General features: G+C 43.8%; 1 protein-coding gene across 1 annotated transcript; it reads left to right on the top strand.

Annotated features, from left to right (window-relative positions):
- The first annotated feature begins 5947 nt into the window (after positions 1–5947).
- LOC134355911 (cholecystokinin receptor-like) lies at positions 5948–13112 on the top strand. Its single transcript, XM_063066443.1, has 2 exons — positions 5948–7015; positions 12945–13112. Exons 1-2 carry the CDS (start codon positions 5948–5950, stop codon positions 13110–13112), a joined length of 1236 nt encoding a protein of 411 aa, XP_062922513.1.
- The last annotated feature ends 5466 nt before the right edge of the window (positions 13113–18578 follow it).

The raw sequence follows: 18578 nt of genomic DNA, 5'->3' as shown, positions 1-18578 counted from the left end.
TGGTAGGAAAGGTGTTGGAGTCGATTGTTACAGATATGGTTTCAGGAGCACATCATAAAATAGGCCATGGTCAGCATGGTTTCCTTGAGGGGAAAATCTTGCCTGACAAATCTATTGGAATTCTTTGAAGAAATAATAAGCAGGACAGACAAAGGAGAATTGGTGGATGTTGGGTACTTTGATTTTCAGAAGGCCTTTGACAAGGTGCCACTGCCACACGAGGTTGTTTAACAAGTTAAAAGACCATGTTATTACAGTAAAGGTGCTAGGATAGAGCATTGGCTGATTGGTAGGAGGCAAAAAGCCATCTCGTAGGCATTCTACAAATTCTTGGGATTCAGTATCAACATGATTTTCCCAATCTACCTCCACATTGAAATCCTCCATAACTATCATAACATGTCCTTATGAATTTAATGTATTTAAAATCTCCCATTGTAGTTTGTAGACCTCATATTTACCACTGTTTGGAGGTCTGTTTATTACTCCCATCAGGGTCTTTATACCCTCGCAGTTTCCTAGCTTTACCTAAAACAATTTTACACCTTCTGATCCTATGTCATCTAATGATTTGATTTCATTTTTTTACCAACAGAGCTACCCCATCCCCTTGGCCCTACCTGTGTGTCCTTTTGATACAATGTGTATCCTTAGATGTTAAGCTCCCAGCTGTAATCTTTCAGCCATGTTTCAGTGATGCTCACAACATCACACATGCCACTCTACCAAATGCTACAAATTCATGTCTTATTCCTGATACTGCATGCATTCAAGTATAACACCTTCTGTCTTGTATTCACCCATGTTGACTTTGTCCCCCTTTTTACATTGTAACTCACCCTGTTGACTGCAATTTTGCCCTGTCATCAGCCTCTCCTTGCTAGCAGTCTCACTACACATTGCTTCTGTTTGTAAAGCAGCCATGCCATCCTCAGCCCTATCACTCTGGTACCCATCTCCCTGTCACATTAAATGCTCCTGAACAACTCAAACCAATCTGCTTGCAAGGATATTGGTCCCACCCAGGTTCAGGTGCAACCCGACCCTTTTGTACAAGTAGTACCTTCCTCAGAGGAGGTTCCAATTATCCAGAATTCTGAAGCCCTGCACCAGTTCCTCAGCCACATATTCATCTGAAAAATCATCCTGTTCTTGCCCTCATTGACATGTGGACACAGGCAGCAATCCAGAGATTACTGCCCTGGAGGTCCTGCTTTTCAGCTTTCTACCAAGCTCCCTAAAATCGAATCTTCCTCTAATTTCCATCTCTGATAGTGAATGCCATTCTGGATCTATTTGCCGAGATTATTTAAAAAAAATTCTTTCTTGTGGTTTCTGTGCCTATCACCTTTGTTCTATGTATTTCTCGTTCTTGACCCCCTCCAATGGGACCAGCTTCTTTGTGTTTAAATGCTTGTGATAGAGACTTCTATCAGATCTCCACAACCTCCTCTGTTTGAAGTACGGAACCAACTTTTTAATTTGGCTATTTTAAGGGCAAACAAAATTTCCGATCGAGGCTAGAGATGGAATCCAATGCATGATGGCTCTGGCAGGGTTTGTAGGCCATTACTTCCTACAAAGCGAAACCAAACATGAATGGCTCCAAACTGTCCTTCCAGGTGAGGTGACACTTCACCTAGAGTCTGTTGGGGTCATACACTGTGTCCAGTGCTCCCAGTGTGGCCTCCTGAATATCAGTGAGACCTGACATAGATTAGGAGACCATTTCGCTGAGCACGTACGCCCCATCCACCAGAAAAAGTGGCATCTCCCAGTGGCCACCTGTTTTAATTCCACTTCCCATTCCCATTCCAATATGTCCATCCATGGCCTTCTCCACTGTCATTGATGAGGCCATACTCAGGTTAGAGGACCAACACCTGGGTAGCTTCCAACCTGATGGCACGAACATCGATTTCTCGAAATTTTAGTAATGGCTGCGGCTCCCCTCGCCTCCACCATTCCCCTCCCCTTTTCCTTCTCTCACCTTAAATCCTTGCCTGCCCATTGCCACCCTCTGGTGCTCCTCCCCCTCTTTCTTTCATGGCCTTCTGTCCTCTCCTATTAGACTCTCCCTCTCCAGCCCTGTATCTCTTTCACAGTCAACTTCCCAGCTGCTTACTTCACCCCTCCCGCTCCCAGTTTCACCTATCACCTTGTGTTTCTCCCTCCCCCTTCCTTTTAATTCTGCTTCTCACCCTTTTCTCTTCAGTCCTGCTGAAGGGGTTTGACTCAAAACATTGACTGTACTCTTTTCCATAGGTGCTGCCTGGCCTGCTGAATTCCTCCAGCATTTTGTTGTGTATTGTTTGGATTTCCAGCATCTGCAGATGTCCTCTTGTTTCTGAATGAATGAATGGCTGTGATGCTTCAGTCCCAGATGAGCTCAATTCTGATGCACACTGTGAACGGGAGAATATAACTATATCTGTGCGAATCTCCGTGAAATATCTTGAAGGCTGACATCAGACCATCTTTCATGAGGGTGAACCCTCGCAAGGGGCCAGGCCTTATGGTGTACCTGGCAGGGTTCTGAAAACCTGTGCCAACCAACTAGTGACAGTTTGGTAGCACTGGTGTTGTAGGAATTACCAGTCAGTGTTGAAGTCAATATTGGACTTCTGTAAGGGACTCCAGTTCTAGAAATGTCCTCAAGGATTCAAGGGTTCATTTTGTTATCAAAGTATGCATGTATAATACAACATTTGTCTACTCCAGATAGCTATTAAATACAGAAAGACCATGGGTGTTGATGAAAGAAAAGACACCAACTCTCCTTCAACTGGCATGAAAAAACAAAACAAAATTTAGACACCAAATTCCCCCACCCACAGCAGAAAAAATCCACAAAAACAATCAAAGATCTTCTACATGTAACAATCCCCGACCCCCTCACTGATAGAAAAGAACAGCGACAGTTTCTCGAGGTTTACTCCTTAAGTCTTCCCCATGAGGCAGTGGAAGTTTGTGATCAGTTTTCCTCCTAGATGAGCTGCCAACCATGGAAGGTGATTTCGCTGGGTTTGGTACAGAGCTAAGCCACACATGAGGGCCAAGAGCTGGACACGGTTGTCAATGCTATTTGAGACATACAGCAGTGGGAGCATTTAGTAGGGAGTGGGAGCTTATCCCCATTTCCTGAGGTTATGACAACCTTTAAATATTATTGTAATTTATAGTTTTATTATTGCAATGTACTGTTGCTGCAAAACAAAAAAATTCATGACATGGCAGTGATGTTAAAGCTGATGCTGCCATCTATCCACAAAACCAAATTCCTTTGTCCCTAAAATTAGAAAATCTTTCTGCTCCTCTGCACCAAAACCTTCACAACTTTTCTAAAGTGTGATGCTGAGCACTTGACACATTACTCCAGTTGTTTTAATGAAGTGTTAATCTTCATATTTCACACTATAAAGACTGGCATAATATTTGCACTGTTTAACTACATTCTCAACCTGTCCTGCCACTGTAAATGAACTATGTGTTTATAGCCTCAGATCTGTTTTCTGTTTTCTTTTTGCATTGTGCCTGCTATCTTGTGTTATCTTTTTCTGCCAAAATGTAATTTGTTAATTGTAATTAACATTTTTTTTTAGAATTCGGAATCACCTGCCAGCTATCCACCAATTCCACCATTTATTACTATTCTCACAGTTCAAAGTTTTAGCTGAAGATTGGCAGGCGACAGAGCGTTGGAATAAAGGACCTAATTCTGCTCCCATGTCTCATGACCGTATTTGGAAATATGAAAATTGTGGCTTGTATGCACCAGTCAAAATAATCATTATTTATTTAAAAAAATCAATGGTCCTTCTACCAACTCCTGAAGAATTCCACTTTAAATTACTCCAGAGAAACAATGTTTCACTACTATTGATTCCTCATCCACGGCGTATATTCTAACTATACAGAGAGAGATCCTTGTATATACCATGGGCGTCAGTCCTAATGGCAAACATATCATGTGGCACCTATTTAATATGTTTTGGAAGTCGAAATATACAGAAAATAAATTTTCTTCATTAACTCTTAGTTACTACAAAAATATCTACAAAGAGTTGCATTTAGCCAGGGAAAACTCTGATTTTAAACCTCCGCTGCCTTGCGGCCAGACCCACCGGCAGGAAAGGCTTCGGAAGTAAACCCCGAGGAAGAAATCCGGAGCCGGGTTCCCTAAGGCAGTTTGATGTCTGCAACTTCACTCTGGCAGCCTCTGAGACGACACTGGTGCCAAGCTCTATCAGCGCTTGCCCTTCCCTTGGACTACATCAGTGACGCGGAGAGGGGTGACCCGCTGCATGGGCAACAGCCGGTTCTTCAAACCTTCCCGCCCAGGCTTGTGCCCTGGATAGGACGTAGTCCACCAGAGGCGCAAACCCATGATCCCCCAGGATCGACGGCAGCCTACTACAGCTGCAACATTTGTTCAAGTGACTGGCCATGGCTGGTTCTGATACTGTTTATGGGAATGCGCCCATCTTTTTTGAACAATGGTGCAAATTTTCTATTGGACAGCCAACATTCCCGAATCTATGGATGCCCGGAAGATTATTGCCGGGTTTAATGTAATTTCCCCCTTTCTGCAGCAACCTAGGATACATCCCATCAGAACAAGTGCAACTAACTTTATATGTACAGTACCTCAATTTTTAAGGCACATTCTGAATCACCGCCATCCAGCCCAGTACTTTATTTAACGGAAAAGTAAATGCAAATGTTTGTGGTGTATTTTGACCTTCTCCTTGCCAGCTTTCACATCCAGTCTTTGCTTTTCCTGGAAGTGCAGAGAAGTAAAACCATCTATTGTTCTCAATTTTGTTTACTACCTAACGTGTGGTTTGCTTTGTTTTAATGCTGTATTTTTACTCTATTCACTCTTCCTTAGAATTCTGGCTATAATTTCCCAATGGAAGTGAACACATATTCCACCCGGTCGACACAAGAGATGGCCGTGATGAAATCTGGTTCAACAATCTGCTGAAGAAATAAATGGATCGAGCAGCATCTGTGGGGGGGGGGGGGGAGGAGGGGGGAGGCAAAGGAATTGGCAACCCTGCATCAATGAACTATTCCTTCCCCCTTGAAGATGCTGAGCCCCTGCAGCAGATCGTTGGTTGCACGTGAATCAATACATCCACCTTAACATGCAGCGGGAGACTAATTTAGAACAACTCCCTGAAATCTGGCTCTCCCCTCGGTGCAGTGTGCACCGCTTCGGAATGTCGACCCAGTTTGTTCTCAGGCTCTGCAGAGGGGCATGCACAACAATAACTGTTCAGCCAAAGCCAGGGTCTTAGCTTTTGCACTAGTTTCAGGAAGGAAGCGAGAAGAACAACTTCTGATTAGCCGAAGGGACATATAATATGTACTTGCACGGTGGGAGGGAAAAGGGACTGATTGTGCAGCTCACAGTACAGGCTCAGTCCTTATGCTGTCATTCTGGTCGTCTCGGTAAGATTACCGACGAACTAACGCTGCTGCGATGATTTTAGACTGCTCGCAAAAAAAAAACACACGGGATCTAACCGCTTTTGGAGAAAAGTTAGTTTGGGAGATGAAAACTGGACTATCTCGAGTAAGAACATCTCACTCTCCGCCACTCGTCTAAAAGACTTCGACTTTTAACTACTGCTGGAGAATCCCAGCGGCCTTTCTTGCTCGGGTTATTGTAAAATAAAGGGCAGATGTTGGCGTGGGCTCGGACAGGAGCGAATTGGAGATTACCGGGAAAGATATAACGATAACGAATTGGAGTTGATCCCGAAAGATACTATTATAGTAATTGCCGTCCTACAGAATTGAAGAGAAACTGCGGCGTGTATGGTTGGCTTCTTGCAGCGCGGGAGTGAGTGTTTAGTTTACGTATAGCCATTAGTGGGTAATATCTGGACACTGGCTTTGAAAGCAAACTCGTCGGGAAGTTGTGGACTTTATAGGAGTGATGCCGGTTGCTCTGTCTGCAAGATGCAACGAGACCAGCTGTGGCGTTTATATTCCACTCCACTCCGTTCCCCTGGTGGCCAGCTCTTTCATCCTGGGCTGTACGTGCATTATCGGGGTGCTGGGGAACGGGCTAGCCTGTCGCCTCGTTTACACCGACAGGTCTCTGCGCACACCGACCAACGCGCTTCTGTTCAATTTAGCGGCCAACGACTTCGTGAAGTGCGTGCTGGACATCCCTGCGCTCCTGGCGGTCACTGTCTGGGGCAACAGCCGCGCCGACCTGGGCGAGACGCCGTGTCTCCTGCAGCCTTTCACCTACTCCCTGAGCGGCTGTGTGCAGCTGGCTACTCTCGTGGTCATCAGCGTTGAACGCTACCGGGCCATCGCCAATCCATTGCAGATAGCCAAGAGGAAGGTTAGGATCCAGCTGTGGGTCCCAATCATTTGGTCCATGGGCCTTATTGTATCAGTTTTCACCATCACCTTGTTCAAGGACACCCCTGTGTATGTGAGATGCAGGCATCAACTTATAGACCCCCAGAAATACTTGGACCCTTTTGGTACCTATATCCTGGTTCCTTGGTGGACTGTCAGCTTGTCCGTGATAATCAGCCACTACCTGAGAATATTTGTGCTGGTGAGGCAGCACAATAAACGGGTCTTTGACAGGGGGTTGATGCCCACCTCTTCAAAAGGGCATGACCAACACCTGCCAGGAATAGAAGGGCAGAGCATGCAACGGAAGACAACCATCAAGGTGCCAACAACAGTGGAAGCCCCATGTTCACAAGCTAAGCTCAGCCCCGGTCTTCAGTTGGCGACGGTGTCCTGTGCCAATCAGTGCCAAGCTATTTCGATGAATGATTGTGTATCCTCATCCCTCAACGCTGATGCCCCCAACATAATGGGAGCAGTGTGCCTCTTCACCGGCAAATCCAGGGAGCCTGCCAAGAAAAAGATGGAAGGCAAACTTGCCAAGCGCTTTGGTTATATCATGTTAACCTTTCTGGTGTGCTGGATGCCTTTAGTTACTGTTTTGCTGCTGAGCATGTTTTTGCGAAGTTCGGTAAGTGATTATAGACTTTAAACAATGGCAAAGGCATGGGGAAAAGGTAGGGAGGTGGGATGATTGGGCAAGCTCTTTCAGAGAGCTTGTGTGTGTGTATTGGGTCAATGATGCCCTTCAGTCATGTATGATCAGAACATTATAGTACAGAACTGGTGCAGGCCCTTCAACCCATCATGTCTGTGCCAACCATGATGCCAATCTAACTAGTCCCATCTGCCTGACTATGGTCTACAGTACTGTGCAAAAGTCTTAGGCACACATATATAAGCTGAGCTTTTGCACATGACTGTATTCGACAATGTGGAACGAGAGCGAGTTTGTAAATCTGGTGGGAGCAAAAGATGGGAATGGCATGGGTGGAGCGCTGTGAGACAGGTGGCAGAGAAGGAGTGCCTGGGACGTGCGGGGAGGGGGTGGTCGTGGGGAGGAGGCACTGGTGCAGAGTCACCAAGCAAGGTCATTTGATTCCAAACAGTTGGTTTATTGATCATTACAGAATGTCTCGCTGATGCTTCCCGCTCCCTCTCCTCTCCCTTCCCCTTGTCCCAACCATGATTCCCCTCTCCCTGCCCCCTTCCCACTCTCAGTCCACAATAGAGACCCATATCAGAATCAGGGTTATCATCAATCACATATGTTATGAAAATTGTCTTTTTTTGCAGCAGCAGCAGCAGTATAATGCAATACATAAAACTACAACAGTACTGTGCAAAAGTCTTAGGCACCCTAGCTATATACACCTAAGACTTTTGCACTGTATTGTAACTCCCTTCTTTCCCTGTCTGGGGTGGCATAGTAGCATAGAGGCTGCAAGTTTGGGGTTCAATTCCCGCCACTGCCTGTAAGGAGTTTATACGTTCTCCCATGACCGTGCAGGTTTCTCTCAGGTCCTCCCACATTCCTGGTTAAGTTTGGTGAATTGTTGGTGCCAGAAACGTGGTGACACTTGCTGGGCTGCCCAGCACAATCCTCACTGATTTGATTTGATACAAAATGATGTATTACACTGAATGATTCAATGTATACGTGACAAATCAATAATATTTGCATGTTTCTAAATGCCTGAAACGTTGGTATCAATTCTGCTTTCACCACCTCTCCTGGAAACGCACACCACCCTCTGTGTAAAATAAAAAAAAATCCCCCTCTCACATTAAGCCCATGCCCTCTTGTTTTTGACAACCTTTATCACAGGGGAAAATATCTGTCTGCCCTGCCTATGCTTCCCATAATTTTCTATACAGTACTTATATCAAGTTGCTCCTCAACTTCTGACACTTCAGTGGAAATGATCTAAGTTTGTCCAGCTGGAATCTTTTCCATAGGTGCTGCCTGGCCTGCCGAGTTCCTCCAGCATTTTGTTTGTGTTGCTTGGATTTCCAGCATCTGTAGATTTTCTCTTGTTTTTAAGTTTGTCCAGCCTCTCCTTATAGTCAATACTCTCCAATCCTGGCAATATCCTGGTCAACCTTTCCTGGACCCTCCCCAGGGCCTTCCAGCAGTGTGATGACCAGAACTCTGAAGTCATTAGCTCAGGTGTAAAGAAATGCAGCTAACAGCTACGATAATAAAGACATTATTTGTAAAATCTGGCTCTGCCCTCTTTACAGTGGTGTGTGATTGCTGTTTTTGTTTGGCTTGCTTTGGTAATCATGTGAAATTTCTGGTGTTAAAATGGAGTTAATGCAGTTGATTTTTGGGAAGATTAGACTGCTATATTGGGGGTATACAGTATCTACTCAACAGGCTCCAATTATGTTCTTTCCTTCAATATCTAGGCTGTCAAATTTATGACATCCAGACATTTCACACCATACATAATTTAAATAAATAGCAGATACATATTTGTTCACACTTCAATTAATTAGCTTAACCAACTCAATACCTGAGTTCCAGTTTCCACCAAATCATTGTGGTTTGATTGTAAACACATACCTAGACATTTTATGCAATTTAAATTCATATCAATTAAGGATGAAGACTCATAATTTAAGACTCCAAATAATGAAGCATACAAGCACATACTGAGACTTAGTTGAACCAAGCTACACTTATTAAAAGCATACTGGAAATCTGAAATAAAAACAAAATCAGCTGCTAGAAACATCAGCAAGTTAGGCAATGAAAGGTAATTATAATTAAAGGTTATTATAATCGGAGTTAATATTTCAAATCCAAGATTCCTTGTCAATAGCAGGCAAGTGAGGAAGCAATTTAGTTTTAAGTTGCTAAGAGTTGGGATCAGAGGGAATGAGGATCCTGAAATGTCAACTGTTTACCCTTTTCCGCAGATGCTGCCTGGCCTGTTGAGTTCCTCTAGCATTCTGTGTATGTGTGTTGCTCTAATATTAACTCAGTTTCTTCTCACTACAGTCACTGCCTAATGCACCGGCCATTTTCAACCACGTGCCGCCTTCCCTAATCTCAGCCTATTAATGCATCAAATTCGTTTTCCACCATGTTACTCTAACTTTTATCTTAAATGGTCCAAACTTGATTTTAAGTTCCACAATCTCTAAATACAATCTAACTAAAGTTATTACTCCTAATTTCTTAGCGTGTTTAATGATTGTTTTCAAATCCCCACTCCCTCCCTCCCTCCCTTTTTCCTTTGCTTATAGTCACCTTACTTGTTACACTTGTGACCAGAATTTGCTTACCCATAACTTCAAAGATACTAACTGACCTCGTGGTTAGTTTCATGTATTACTTTGAAACTGACTTTAGATTTTGGGGAAATGTAGAATCCATAATAAAGAAAGTGATATCAAGACATTTAGAAAATAATGATATAATTGAGCAGAACCAACGTGGACTTATGAAAGATAAATCATCTTTGATTAACCCATTGGGGTCTTTCTGAGGATTTATGAGTGTGCTCCAGTAGACGTGATGGATTTAGATTTTCAGAAGATCTTCAATGAGGTCTCTCATAGAAATTTCTGAACAAGTTAGAGAAAATGAACTGAGCTTTATACATAGTGTAAGTTGGGAGATGGTTAACAGATAAAAATTGAAGTATAAATAAATAGCTGTTTGGTTATCAGACAGTGACCAATGAGTTACCATAGGGGTTAATGCTTGGGCTACATTTATTCATAATCTCTAATGATTATTTGTCTAGGAGACTGAATATAATATTTTCAAGTTTGACCATGAGGCCATAGACATAGGAGCAGAATTAGGCCATTTGGCCCATCAAGTCTAGTCTGCGATTCCATAATGCCTGATTTATCAACCTTCTCACCCCTATTCTTCTGTTTTCTCCCAGTAACGTTTGACACCCTTACTAATCAAGAACCTAGGGCAGATCGTGTCTAACAAGCCTGATAGAGTTTATTGAGGAGGTGACCAGGCATATAGATGAGGGTAGTGCAGTGGATGTGATCTATATGGATTTTAGTAAGGCATTTGACAAGGTTCCACATGGTAGGCTTATTCAGAAAGTCAGAAGGCATGGGATCCAGGGAAGTTTGGCCAGGTGGATTCAGAATTGGCTTGCCTGCAGAAGGCAGAGGGTCGTGGTGGATGGAGTACATTCAGATTGGAGAATTGTGACTGTGGTGTCCCACAAGGATCTGTCCTGGGACCTCTACTTTTTGTGATTTTTATTAACGACATGGATGTGGGGGTAGAAGGATGGGTTGGCAAGTTTGCAGACGACACAAAGGTTGGTGGTGTTGTAGATAGTGTAGAGGATTGTCAAAGATTGCAGAGAGACATTGATAGGATGCAGAAGTGGGCTGAGAAGTGGCAGATGGAGTTCAACCCGGAGAAGTATGAGGTGGTACACTTTGGAAGGACAAACTCCAAGGCAGAGTACAAAGTAAATGGCAGGATACTTGGTAGTGTGGAGGAGCAGAGGGATCTGGGGGTACATGTCCACAGATCCCTGAAAGTTGCCTCACAGGTGGATAGGGTAGTTAAGAAAGCTTATGGGGTGTTAGCTTTCATAAGTTGAGGGATAGAGTTTAAGATTCGCGATGTAATGATGCAGCTCTACAAAACTCTGGTTAGGCCACACTTGGAGTACTGTGTCCAGTTCTGGTCGTCTCACTATAGGAAGGATGTGGAAGCATTGGAAAGGGTACAGAGGAGATTTACCAGGATGCTGCCTGGTTTAGAGAGTATGCATTATGATCAGAGATTAAGGGAGCTAGGGCTTTACTCTTTGGAGAGAAGGAGAATGAGAGGAGACACGATAGAGGTGTACAAGATAATAAGAGGAATAGATAGAGTGGATAGCCAGCACCTCTTCCCCAGGGCACCACTGCTCAATACAAGAGGACATGGCTTTAAGGTAAGGGGTGGGAAGTTCAAGGAAAGTTCTAATTGAGGAAGGTTTTTTACTCAGAGAGTGGTTGGTGCGTGGAATGCACTGCCTGAATCAGTGGTGGAGGCAGATACACTAGTGAAGTTTAAGAGACTACTAGACAGGTATATGGAGGAATTTAAGGTAGGGGCTTATATGGGAGGCAGGGTTTGAGGGTCGGCACAACATTGTGGGCCGAAGGGCCTGTACTGTGCTGTACTATTCTATGTTCTATGTTCTATCAACCTCCGCTTTACAGATACCCAATGACTTATCCTCCATAGCTGCCTGTGACAATGAATTCTACAGGTTCACCACCCTCTGGATAAAGAAATTCCTCCTCCTCTTCTCTGTTTTAAAGGGATGTCCCTCTATTCTGAGGTTATGCCCTCTGGTCCCAGACTCCCCCCCCACTACAGGAAATATCCTTTTTCCATCCACTCTTCATTATTCAATAGGTTTTAATGAGATCTCTCCTCATACTTCTAAACTCCAGCGAGTACAGGCACAGAGCCATCAAATGCTCCTCGTACGTTAACCCTTTGATTTCTGGAATTATTCTCGTGAACCTCTTCTGGAGCCTCTCCAATGCCAGCATATATTTTCATAGATAAGGGGACCCAAAACTGCTCACAATAGTCCAAGTGTGGTCTGACCAATGCTTTATAAAGCCTCAGCATCACATCATTTCTTTTATGTGTAGTCCTCTGATAATACAGAACAATGTGAGAACGCGAGTTGGTATGAGGATGCAAAGAAACTTCAGGAAGGTATATGCAAGCTGAATGAAGGGATGATAACCTGGAGAATGGAGGAAAACGTAGAATAATGTGACATCATCGACTTTGCTAGGAACAGAAGTATTCACTATTTTTGAAGTGGTGAGTCAAAAGGACAAGCAACACACACAAAATGCTGGTGGAACGCAGCAGGCCAGGCAGCCTCTATAGGAAGAAGTACAGTTGACGTTTTGGGCTGAGACCCTTCGTCAGGACTAACTGAAAGAAGAGATGGTAAGAGATTTGAAAGTGGGAGGGGGAAGGGGAGATCCGAAATGATAGGAGAAGACAGGGGGGTGGGGGTGGTGGGTGATGAAGCTAAGAGCTGGAAAGTTGATTGGCAAAAGGGATACGAGACTGGAGAAGAGAGGGGATCATGGGATGGGAGGCCTAGGGAGAAAGAAAGGGGGAGGGGAGCAGTGTGGCTTCATCTTGACTGTAGAGGAGGCATGGATAGACATATCAGAATGGGAATGAGATGTGGAATTAAAATGTATGGCCGCTGGGAGATCTTGCTTTCTCTGGCGGACAGAGCGTAGGTGTTCAGCGAAACAGTTTCCCAGTCTGCGTTGAAAGGACATGGGTGCCGCTAAAAGCCAACATACAGATGATGCAAATGGTAGCATATTTCCATAAGATATGTATATGATTCATCTTAGTCATGAGGCTTGATTGACTGGAGGATTGTCCAATTATCCCCACTCTGGCTGGCGGTAGCATCCGTCACCACATGTGGTCTTTGAAAAGAGGCAAATGCTTCCAGAAGCTGGTATGGGGGAAAGCAATGACAAGTAGCTGTGAATCTAACCACGTTCGCTCTACTATTTCTTTACAGATGCCATTGCTGCTGGAGATCCAGACACCTGCCATGGCTTTGTCCTGCATTCCTGCTGCTGTGAACCCCTTCATTTACACCAAGTTGAATCAACATTTTCGCTCTGAAATCCAGCGAGCAGTCACCAGATTTAGGGGTAGACGCAAGTGTCTGGCTGTTAGAACATAAAAACATCCCTCCCACCCCCTCCCCTCTTTCTCCTTCCTCACCCTTCACTCTTTCTCCATTCCCCATTTCCCTTCTGGTTTCCTTCTTATCTCTTCTCTTCTCCTCACCTGCCATCACCTCACTGTGGCGCCTCTCCTCCTTCTCTTTCTCCTCTCCTATCAGATTCCTCCTTCTTCATCCCTTTACCTTTTCCACCTATCACCTCCCGGCTTCTCACTTCATTCGCCACCCCTCCCCCCTCACTTCTCCTATCAGCTGACAGCCTGTATTCCTTCCCCTATTCCCACCATCTTATTCTGGCTTCTTCCTCCTCCCTTTCCAGTCCTAATGAAGGGGCTCAACCTGAGACGTCAACTGCTAATTCCCCTCCATATATGCTGCCCAACCTGCAGAGTTCCTCCAGCATTTTGTGTGTGTGTGTTGTCCCAGAACTTAACAGCCTGTGCTTTCCCCTTCATCTGAGTTTCTCTGTAATTTGTCTAAGCAGGACAAGCCATTTCTGTATTCCTTTTATTAATCTGTTTTTTAAAAAAAAGTTTCTGAAAGGGAACCACACCAATCTGAGCAATGTTGGTCTGGCCTCCTTCATGTTCAACAAGACATTGGTCAGTCTTTGGGTTGTGGACTCTGATCTGGTCCATCGCTAAACATCTACAGAGTAAATAAAAAAAAAGTACTTTTAAGGTAAATAAATTAAAAGCTCGATTTTCTATTTTCTTGAATGTTTGGTGGAAAGGAAAGGGAAGCATTGATGTTTACTATAAATCCTAAATAATATGTTATTATTAAGGAAATGCTTTAACTTCAAAGACAGCCCTCTATGTTGTTAACTAGCTTGAAGGATGTGTCATTTTATGACTGTGTTGAAATGGACTCAAACTGAATGGCAATCTCAACCTTTAGCACTTCTAACAGTGCCACAGCCGCTCAGATCTGGCACCAGGTATGCTGGTCTGACTCAGGTCTAGTTCCCTGGGATGAGAACTTTGCCCGTTAGTACTCTTCAATGCATAAAGACAGATACTCCTGCCACAGCAAGGACCTGGACCCATTGCAATTTGCCCATCACCACAATAGGTCAATGGCAGATGCAATCTCAATGGCTCTCCACACGGCTTTAGACCACCTAGACAACACAAAAGGCTATGTCAGGATGCTGTTCATCGACATTAGCTCAGCATTTAATACCATTATTCTCACAATCCTGATTGAGAAGTTGCAGAACTTGGGACTCTGTACCTTCCTATGCAGTTGGAACCTTGACTTCCTAACCGGACGACCACAGTCTGTGCGGATTGGTGATAACATATCCTCCTCGCTGACGATCAACACTGGTGCACTTCAGGGGTGTGTGCTTAGCCCACTGCTCTACTTTCTCTATACATGACTGTGTGGCTAGGTATAGCTCAAATACCATCTATAAATTTACTGAAGACTTAACCACTGTTGGTAGAATCTCAGGCGGTGATGAGAGGGCGTACAGGAGTCTGGCATTTAACGTCAGTAAGACGAAAGAGCTGATTGTGGACTTCAGGAAGGGTAAGACGAAGGAACACATACCAATCCTCATAGACGGATCAGAAGTGGAGAGAGTGAGCAGCTTCAAGTTCCTGAATGTCAAGATCTCTGAGAATCTAACCTGGTCCTAACATATCAATGTAGTTATATATAGAAGGCAAGACACCGGCTACACCTTATTAGGAGTTTGAAGAGAATTGGCACGTCAACAAATACACTCGTGGAGAGCATTCTGACAGGCTGCATCACTGTCTGGTATGGAGGTGCTACTGCACAGGACCGAAAGAAGCTGCAGAAGGTTGTAAATCTAGTCAGCTCCATCTTGGGCACTAGCTTACAAAGTACCCAGGACAGCTTTAGGGAGCAGTGTCTCAGAAAGGCAGCGTTCATTATTAAGGACATCCAGCACCCAAGGCATGTCCTTTTTTCACTGTTACCATCAGGTAGGAGGTACAGAAGCCTGAAGGCACACACTCAGCGATTCAGGAACAGCTTCTTCCCCTCTGCCATCCGATTTGTAAATGGATGTTGAAGTTTTGGACACTACCTCACTTTTTTTTAAATATGCAGTATTTCTGTTTTTGCAGGTTTTAAAAAAAATCTTTTCAATATATGTAATTGATATACTTGTTTATTTATTATTCTTATGTTTTATTTGATTTATTATTATTTTTATTCTCTCTGCTAGATTATGTATTGCATTGAACTGCCACTGCTAAGTTAACACATTTCACATCACATGCCGGTGATAATAAACCTGATTTTGATTCTGATATCAGCAAGTGTATCATGCAATCTTTAAAGACACATAAACATTGGTAAAATAAGACAAATGTTTAAAACTTATGCAGTAGATAGTATATATACTGTTTCTATGATGCATCAAGGTAGTATTTTACAGAATATCAGGGCACCTTAACATACTTTACAATCAATTACCTTTTGAAGTACAATCTCTGTTGTAAGCTAGGAAATGCCCCAGCAAATTAGCATACAGAAAACATGCAGAAGTAAGGAGGTAAAAGATCAGTCCAGGCACATTATTTTTCTGACCTTGTTGGAGTCATACAGCATAGAAAGAGGTTCTTTGGCCCATGGTGTCTGTACTGACTACAACACCTGTCTATACTAATGCCTCCTGTCTGTCTTAATTCCATATCCATTTCTATCTCCCTCATGCTGGTACCTGCCTAGACCAAGTGACAATAAAGAAACGAAAGTTGGTCAAAGGCCAAATATGGTGACAGTGCTACAGCCAGCCAGATTGAGGATGATTGGACAATTGTCCTGTCAATAGACAATAGACAATAGACAATAGGTGCAGGAGTAGGCCATTCGGCCCTTCGAGCCAGCACCGCCATTCACTGTGATCATGGCTGATCATCCACAATCAGTACCCAGTTCCTGCCTTATCCCCATAACCTTTGATTCCGCTATCTTTAAAAGCTCTATCCATCTCTTTCTTGAAAGCATCCAGAGACTTGGCCTCCACAGCCTTCTGGGGCAGAGCATTCCATATATCCACCACTCTCTGGGTGAAAAAGTTTTTTCTCGACTCCATTCTAAATGGCCTACCCCTTATTCTTAAACTGTGGCCTCTGGTTCTGGACTCACCCATCAGCGGGAGCATGCTTCTTGCCTCCAGCGTGTCCAATCCCTTAATAAACTTATACGTTTCATTCTGAAATTCGTGAAATTCTGACCACTGACCCTATCTGTACTCTGTGAAATTCTGAATGCAGACCCTATCTGTACCCGGTGAAACTCTGACCACTGACCCTATCTGTACCCTGTGAAATTATGACCACTGACCCTATCAGTACCCTGTGAAATTCTGAATGCAGACCCTATCTGTACCCTGTGAAACTCTGAATGCTGACAATATCTGTACCCTGTGAAATTATGACCACTGACCCTATCTGTACCCTGTGGAATTCTGACCACTGACCCTATCTGTACCCTGTGAAATTCTGACAACTGACCCTATCTGTACCCTGTGAAACTCTGAATGCTGACAATATCTGTACCTTTGAAATTATGACCACTGACCCTATCTGTACCCTGTGGAATTCTGACCACTGACCCTATCTGTACCCTGTGAAATTCTGACAACTGACCCTATCTGTACCCTGTGGAATTCTGACCACTGACCCTATCCGTACCTGTGAAATTCTGACAACTGACCCTATCTGCACCATGTGAAATTCTGACCACTGACCCTATCTGTACCCTGTGAAACTCTGAATGCTGACAATATCTGTACCCTGTGAAATTCTGATCAATTGCCAGAAATTCAGAGTTTCACGGGGTACAGATAGGGTCAGTGGTCCGAATTTCACAGGGTACAGATAGGGTCAATATCAATAGTACTGATATTGTCAATCAACTGTCAATCAAGCTTCACAACACACTGCTGTAAGAGCAACTGCAATTCGTCTCATTTACCTTCAGAAATTGCCATGGGATTTTTAGAGTAGCACGCACAAAGTGCTGGAGGAACTTGGCATGTTGGGTAGTTCCGTTAGGTTCTCAGCCTGAAACATCAGCTGTTTATTCCTCTCCATAGACGCTGCCTGACCTGCTAAGTTCCTCCAGCGTTTTGTCAGTGTTACTCTGGACTTGCAGTATCTGTAGAATCTCTTGTGTTGATGAGATTTTTTAGTTTCACCCTAGAAGTCCACGGGTGTCCATCAAAACAGTTAAATACCTGAAAGGGAAAAGGTATTAATGGACTGTGAAGGTCTGGCTTGGGAACAACAGGGTTGTTCTTTGAAAGAATTGGTGTATTTGCAGTGGAGCAAACAGCTTTCTCATCTTAAACACAAAATAATCTGCAGATGCTGTGATCAAAGCAACACTTTCAGTACGCTGGATGAACTCAGCAGGTCGGGCAGCATCAGTTAGAAACGTCGACTGATCGTTTCTAACTGATGCTGCCCGACCTGCTGAGCTCATTCAGCGTACTGAAAGTGTAGCTTTCTTATCTCCTGTACTATTTCATGATTGTATGATTCTAAGCAAATTTAAGTTGCTGATAATACATGGAGACACATTCCCCCCCTCCCCAATATAATTTACAACAGTGGAAATGATGTGATTGTGAGGTGCCATATAGAATGGGCGGTCTGTATGAACCCTGAACACTGTCTAGCCATGTTCAGTGATAGTTATAATAATTCTTGTCAAAATGTATCAGATTTGCCATTTTGGATGGAGATTAAAAGGGCACTTTAAATATCGGAGTGTTTTGTGACTAAATTACCTCTTTTCTTCAAGGAACATTCAGCATTGTGTTGAATTATACATTAATGCCATCTTGGGAGGACTGACGTGACTGTCATCTGCAGACCCTGCATAGCAGCAGGGGGCCATTTGAGTGACAATGCAGGAAGTATCAGAATAAATTGGTATCAATAAACAGTTCAAGTCTCTAGTGAGCCCACATGCCTCTCATCACCATCTGTTTTTGGTCTGAACACAGACAGTGGATTCAGGATTCTGAGGTGTACCTCGCCTTGCTTATGTTTCCAAAATGTGGTTAACCATGTAGGTAATCTGGGTCACATCTACCATGTAGATTTGGGTCAAACCATCGGTCTACTTATAGTCAAGTTTGGGACCTGCCACATTCATCGCTCCTCTCTAATTACCCTTGAGACGATGGCAAATTGCCTTCTTGAACCACTAAATTCCTTATGGTGGGGGTACTCCCACAATGTTCTTTGGCACTTAGACTCAGTAATGAAGGACTAGCAATGCACTTCTAAGTCAGGATAGTCGATGATTTGTAGGGGAGCCTGTAGAAGGTGGTGTTCCTATGCAGCTGCTGACCTTGTTCTTGGAGGAGGAGAGGCTGGTTTGGAAGTGCTTCTTTAGTTCCTGAGTTAATATGGAACTGTTCCTGCAGTGTCTGGATCATGGGTGACCTCATCGTAAGAAGGAGTACTT

Source organism: Mobula hypostoma, chromosome 13 (genome assembly GCF_963921235.1).
Source record: "Mobula hypostoma chromosome 13, sMobHyp1.1, whole genome shotgun sequence".
Classification (NCBI taxonomy): Eukaryota; Metazoa; Chordata; class Chondrichthyes; order Myliobatiformes; family Myliobatidae; genus Mobula; species Mobula hypostoma.
Note: the sequence above shows the minus strand (reverse complement) of the source record. Positions and strands in the feature narration are given on the sequence as shown.